The sequence below is a fragment of the Eufriesea mexicana genome, unplaced genomic scaffold (assembly GCF_001483705.2).
Source record: "Eufriesea mexicana isolate 0111107269 unplaced genomic scaffold, ASM148370v2 scaffold130, whole genome shotgun sequence".
NCBI lineage: Eukaryota > Metazoa > Arthropoda > Insecta > Hymenoptera > Apidae > Eufriesea > Eufriesea mexicana.
In genome coordinates this window covers 24,419-31,123 of record NW_016908311.1, presented here as the reverse complement: position 1 = coordinate 31,123, position 6,705 = coordinate 24,419, and the positions used below count along the sequence as shown (strand labels likewise).

At 29.8% G+C, this 6,705-nt stretch overlaps 2 protein-coding genes across 3 annotated transcripts in view; both read left to right on the top strand.

Annotated features, from left to right (window-relative positions):
* LOC108555167 (gamma-glutamyltranspeptidase 1) overlaps positions 1 to 2,357 on the top strand; it is a 4,763-nt gene extending 2,406 nt beyond the window's left edge. For both annotated transcript variants that reach the window (XM_017910709.1, XM_017910708.1), the window contains exons 5-11: positions 1 to 201; positions 282 to 474; positions 553 to 753; positions 826 to 1,075; positions 1,257 to 1,450; positions 1,633 to 1,873; positions 2,094 to 2,357. In XM_017910709.1, coding sequence (XP_017766198.1) covers positions 1 to 201; positions 282 to 474; positions 553 to 753; positions 826 to 1,075; positions 1,257 to 1,450; positions 1,633 to 1,873; positions 2,094 to 2,357 — 1,544 coding nt within the window. The remainder of the gene's footprint in view (positions 202 to 281; positions 475 to 552; positions 754 to 825; positions 1,076 to 1,256; positions 1,451 to 1,632; positions 1,874 to 2,093) is intronic.
* A 2,546-nt stretch (positions 2,358 to 4,903) lies between these two features.
* LOC108555159 (nuclear protein 1) lies at positions 4,904 to 5,770 on the top strand. The gene is made up of 2 exons (XM_017910697.1): positions 4,904 to 5,238; positions 5,685 to 5,770. The coding sequence occupies exon 1, from the start codon at positions 5,026 to 5,028 to the stop codon at positions 5,233 to 5,235; it is 210 nt and encodes a 69-aa protein (XP_017766186.1). The 5' UTR covers positions 4,904 to 5,025; the 3' UTR covers positions 5,236 to 5,238; positions 5,685 to 5,770.
* Positions 5,771 to 6,705: the final 935 nt, after the last annotated feature.

Here is a 6,705-nt window from a genome sequence, read left to right as displayed (position 1 = left end):
CAGCAGTTGATGCTGCTATTGCTTCAATGATCTGCAACGGTCTTGTCAATATGCAAAGTATGGGCATCGGAGGTGGATTTTTTATGACAATTTACCATAAAGCCTCCGCACGTGCCTACACGTTAGTCGCAAGAGACCGTGCTCCGTTAGCTGCTAATGCCATGATGTATAAAGGAAAACCCAAAGAGGCGTCGTTCATAGGTAAACATATCCTTTCTCATCGTTTTTAATAACGAATAAATAGAAAGTTATGATATTTATATGTCCACGAATTATATTAGGTCCGTTAGCAATCGCCGTTCCTGGTGAATTAGCAGGATATTCGGAAGCTCATAAACAATTTGGTAAATTACCATGGGCTGATTTATTCAGACCATCCATCGAGATATGCGAAGAAGGATACAATTTGACAAAAATCCAATACGACGGGTTCAGATATAATGAAAAAAATATTTATAATGATCGCGTATTAAAGTAAATGCAGAATGGTTTCTGTAATCGATCTTTTGTCGTAAGTCTGATAGTAATAAACACAAGTTCTTCTTGTTTCAGGGAGTTATTCGTAGATCCAAATACAAACGATTTCTATAAACCGGGTACGATTATTAAACCAAAAGCACTTTGTAAAACTTTGCGAATAATCGCAGAGAAAGGAGTTTCAGAATTTTATAATGGAACCTTGGGTAAACTTTTAGTACAAGATTTACGAGAGAAGGGCTCAATAATAACATTTGAAGATTTGAATAGTTATAGGTATTGATAATTAAAGTACTTAAAAAATTACAAATTATCTAGCATTGAAATTTTAATTAGAATTATTTGTAGAGCAACGTGGGATGAACCTCTTCAATCAAACCTTGCCAATGGAATGAAATTATTCACAATCGGTTTACCTGCGAGTGGAGCTCTTCTCACCTATATTTTAAATATCTTAAATGAGTTTAATTTTACTCCTGACAGTATAGCTGATTTTAACCAAACCACTCTTACATATCATCGAATGATAGAGACGTTTAAGTACGCATACGCGTTGAGAAATGATATGGCCGATAAAGAATTTGTCGACATGGAGGAAGTTAGTAAACAATATAGTTTATTGAGCAAACACTTTCTCTGTTATTCTAGTACTTTATCAGTGATTTGTGGATATATTGATACTGTATCAGTAAAATTTCTCAAAGATGATGTGGATTAGATTTGAAAACCTTATACAGAATTATCTTTATAACTTGGCATTATAATTCTATTCGTTTAAGTTAACAAAGAACCTGACGTCGAGGATTCATGCGCAAGAAACGCGACTGAAGATAGACGATCATAGAACATGGGATGATCCAGCACATTATGGAGCACACACGCTGAGCAGTGCAAAGGATCAAGGAACCGCTCATGTTTCAGTATTAGCGCCAAATGGAGATGCAGTATCAGCTACTAGTACTATCAATTTCTAGTATGTTTATTTGCTAACATCAAACAATCTTTAGATAGATTTTATTAATTACTTTTGCAACTAACAATAGACAAGAATGTTAAATGAATTAAAAGATTAAATGTTAGTACCAAAATTAATATTTAGCATTAATAGTAACACACCTATGAAATACTTAGTACTGTATAATCTATTTTTATTAGCTTTGGAAGCGGAGTAGTCAGTGAAAGTACTGGAATATTACTGAATAATGCGATGAATGATTTTGGTGTACCATCAACGATTAGTTACTTCGGAGTTCCACCCAGTCCAAATAATTATATCGCTCCTGGGAAGAGGCCTTTGTCCTCTATGGTACCTTCAATCCTTGTCGACTCAAATGACGATGTAAAAATGGTCGTTGGTGCTTCTGGTGGTACTAAAATCACTACAACAGTTTCTCAGGTCAGTATTTATCAATTGATTAAGTTATCGGGCATTTCGTAAACATCATCCAATGATTAATAATGTAATTAGAATATGACAACAAAAAAAATTATTGCATTATTTTTGACTGACTATTTTTTTCTCTTATAATTCTCATGTTTAATATAATTTGTTATCTGACCGGTTTTAATGCAGAAATTTTGTTAAATATATTATTTTTTTAAATTCACATATTCAGATAATGGCAAAAATTCTGTGGATGGGCCAAACAGTAAAGGAAGCTGTGGACGCTCCCAGAATACATCATCAGTTATTTCCAACAGAGGTGGCTTACGAGTATGGCGTGCCAAAGCAGGTGATCGATGGCTTGAAAAAGATTGGCCATAAAACTGTTCGTTATAGAGTTCGAGGCAGCGTAGCTTGCATCATTTTCACCAAGAACGATATAGTATATGCAAACGCGGACTTCCGGAAAGGAGGAGACGTGTATGGACTTGATTAAACACTATCAAAATGATTATTGATGAAACATAAATGATATCTTCCAATATATAAATCGCTGAATTGACGTATGATCGTCGAACATAATAAGTGTTATTTAAGTTCTCGGTATTAAGCTTATTAACGTTCGATCATAAAAATATATAAAAATCGTTTCAAAGAGAAACTTTTCATAATGTGTATTGTGATGTTTGCTCCATACTAAATTGTGCAAAACTAAAGTCCTTCAATAAAATTTTTGCATATGTTACTTCTTCATATTATTTTCTTTCTTCTTCTTTTTTTTTTAATATGTTTTAGCTTATGAAATTTGTTATATGAATAATGAAAATATTCTTTTATATTACTCACGCAATCTCAGTATGATTAATCACGATACAGGAAGGTTCTAGTAAACTTTCATTCAATGGAATAAGATTCTGTCTAATAGTATCGATCCATGCAAAAATTTATACTCAAACATTCCACTATTAATTAATAACTGAATTATGTAACAATGAATTTAACGTTTGTATAAAATTTATAAAACAAATAATTATCCTCGTTCAAAATATCCCATGGCAGAATTGATGAATATTGTATCTAATGCTACAAGAGGACAATTTAAGAAGTACAAAGAAGTACGAAGTTCGAATATCAAGACATTATTAAACAAATTTTTTATAAACATTTTCAATGAAATGTATAAATCCACTATTTATCAGATTTCCAGATTATTGAAATTGCAAATTTTATGTACATATTGATTACTTTTGCCTGGAATAGATTTTTTTTAAAAAAAAAAAAAAAAAAAAAAAAATATAGTAATATTAAAGTACCTTCTAATTTGTTTAAAATATTTAATATGATTATTACTTCGTAGAAAACAATCTCCACTTTTTAACTTGAAAACTCTAAAAAATAGTTAAAGTTTAAAAAAGAAACAAAGTTAATTCGTTTTTATTCTCGCAAAGAAAGTATGAAAACGATATATCGCACATGGCGTTAATCGAGACATATCGATCCAGTTTCACCACTATATACATATATGTATGTATATTCGGTCTTCGATATTTCTAGGTATATGCTGTAGTAACAAGATTAGATCGATTAACGGGATTTCACGCATACGGCATCCTTTCAGTAGACTAATTTTATAAAGTCGACAGTTTCTGGTAGTACTGATTAACCGTTCACTTGACATACTGCGCAGTAATTTTTATGTACGAATAGCATAAATACGTGCACGTCACATTCTTCAAATGAGATTGCATTTTTTATCATCGTCACAAAAAATTAAACGCAAAGATCAATTTACTCAAAATATTAAGATAAAATGTTATAGCATACATGTATATAAATGCAATATATTGTAAGCAGGCGGGCGGTCGATATTGTACAACGTTGTACGTCGTCAAATATATATGTATGCATACGTACTTTTACATGGAAGACTTAATGTTTAATAGTCACGAGTCACGCTAGATCTTTAATAATTGATGCATGTTAATATTTGAATACCAATATCATTCGCATTCGAATTACAGGAAGTCGATTAACCTGAAATTTTGTTATCATAAATAATACATACGTCTTTGCATATTGTCGTGTTAATTTACATCAAATCTTTTCAATATAATACGAAAAATATGTTTAATAACGATTGTTTCGTTACGCTCCATACAAACATTTCTGTATTTTTTGTTTTACGTCTTTTGACGTATTTCAGCGAACGATAAACGCAAAATGTACAATAACGTTCTGCTTACGATGGTAGGGAGACTGCTAGAAGTCAATGTAATGATGAGACTGATCGCGCGTGCGTAATAATTCAACGTTTTGTTGCCAAACATACGGATTACCTCGTTTAACAGAAATCTGATACATAAAACCAGAGCTTATTAATATTGGATACGCAGGTATATATTTTTCGTATATCGTTGTATGTAATTTTAAATCTGTTCAAACTTGAAACAATACTTGAGAAAATACTTAAGATTACCGTTGAATGTGCATACAGTACCAAGCTAAGATGATATATTACCAGGGCTGTCTAAATGCATTATAAAATTATTCCTTTTATATTCGTATATGGATTTTTAACAAATAATATTATGATAGATGCCCCTAATTATTTACATTACATTAATCACATTAAATTATTTTCATATAGAACAATATTCCTGGTTAAAATATTTAAAAATGTAAAAAAAAAAATGTAAAATGATATAAAGTAAATTATTGAAGAGTAGATTGCAAAACTTTTCATGATGATTACTAGACTAAATAATTTCATTAATTTCTGAAATGAATAATTTGAAGAGTATCAAAATCTTTTTGATATTATCACATTCAAATACATTCTTTTATTTGAATATCACTTATTACACGTATGTTAAAACGATAAAGAAGTTAAAATTTACTTCTTTATTTTGAGTAATCTCAATGAAAGTTAATTTATAATGTATAAAGGATTTGATTTGTTAAAATGAATCTTATGTCAGGCATTTGAAATACTAGAGACATTACTGGATATTGCGCTTGCGCAGTAGTTTTTGCGTAGCATATATAAGCAGTTACAGTAAACGGCGTCCTAATAGTTTGAAGTAAACTTGAGAAGAAAAGAGGAAGTTTTCCGATTGTACCATCGCTATTGTTATTTTTCAAGTATTTTGTAATAAACAAGAGCTATGTCTGACTACTATGTTGACGAATACGAACACTTCAATTACGATTACGACAAGCATATTTTTACCGGTCACAGTGGAAAACAACGAAGCAAACGTGAAGCTCTTACGCACACAAATCATTTTGACCCGTGCGGCCATTCTAGAAAGATCCTCACTAAATTGATGAATTCTGAGCATAATAAACGGCATGCTGGAAAGACCAAAGCATAAGCAGTAAGTAAAGATTCTTTATTTAATTGCGGCGTAATATCTAACGTCATGCTTTGATTGTATTACGTTATTGATTTCAGTGCGGCCGGAAAGGTCCGCAACCTTGGCCGAGTTTATTTGTGTTTACATTCTTGTTTTTCACTCTATAAAATTGTAGTCGTCAAAAGGCATATTCCTTGATGCGATTGAAAGCCATCAAATCCAAATTCTTTTAATAATTGTCGATTTTATACCATTGGCTGTTTCTGTTGTAACAGCTTGTTAATGTTGTTATACTTCATTTTTTATCACTACGCAACATTTCAAAGATGACTCATTTCTTACCGACACTTGTTGCTTTTTTGTTATGCGAAGTGATAAATACACAAATAGACATATATGGGCATGAACTATTTTTAAAAATATAATTTTTTAATTATACTTATTTTCAATGATTTATTTTTTTTCAGAAGCTTGGAGATTGCTGTCCTACTTTTGGAAAAAGTATTTGTCAAATCTAGCAGATTGACATTTCTTAAACATTCTTAAATATAATAAACAGTTTTTCCATTTTTTTTTTATTCTTACTAATGCATTCAATTATTAAACATAGATTCGCAGTTAGATTAAGATAATTAGTACTTAGTACAAATATTAAATCATATAAAATCACTATTGTTAGTCATGATATATTATGACTTATATAAGTATATGTAACTCTTTTCTAGTTAGACTCTCTTGATTCAGAACTGTCTGAGTCTAGAGTTCTCATGACACATTAGAAACTTAAGTAATATTTGTATTGGATTTACGCACAGTGTACAAATTTTCTAGGTATTGAGCATTTAATTATGTTTTATTTCAATTGGTATTGAAACACAATTGCTCAATTTAGTAATTACAAATTTATTTCACAGTGTAAAAAATACTTTATTCAGTGTGAATAATTAAAGAGATTACATTTGTTTTTCAAAGTAATTTAAGAACGATTTTTATTACATTCAGAATAATATTGAGTTCACTGGTTGAAAGTATTAAATAAAAAATGACTGTAATTTTAACGAATAATAAAGTTTATAATTATTGAAAAATGTATTTATTTAAATAATCAAATTTTATAAACCACCCTTAATATCAATACTAAATATAAACAGATCATGCTGTATATTTAAAAGGGATTTAAAAAATAATTTTTCTTAAGAGAATTACTACACAATAATCAAATACTGTATATTATTTAACGTTATACTAAAAATATTACAAATTATTTTCTAAATAGTTGAAATTACGAAGAATCTGCACATAGATTAAAAGACTTGTGTTAAAAATTTATGAAGCGTTAATAAGTTTTACAAAACATATTATACTTACATATTATAAGTAAATGTTATCAGATAAAACATTACATCAATTACAGAACTTAATGCATCTTTTAATTTGTACAAATGTATTCATATAAAAATACTCAAAAAATATACAAATAATTTGCAC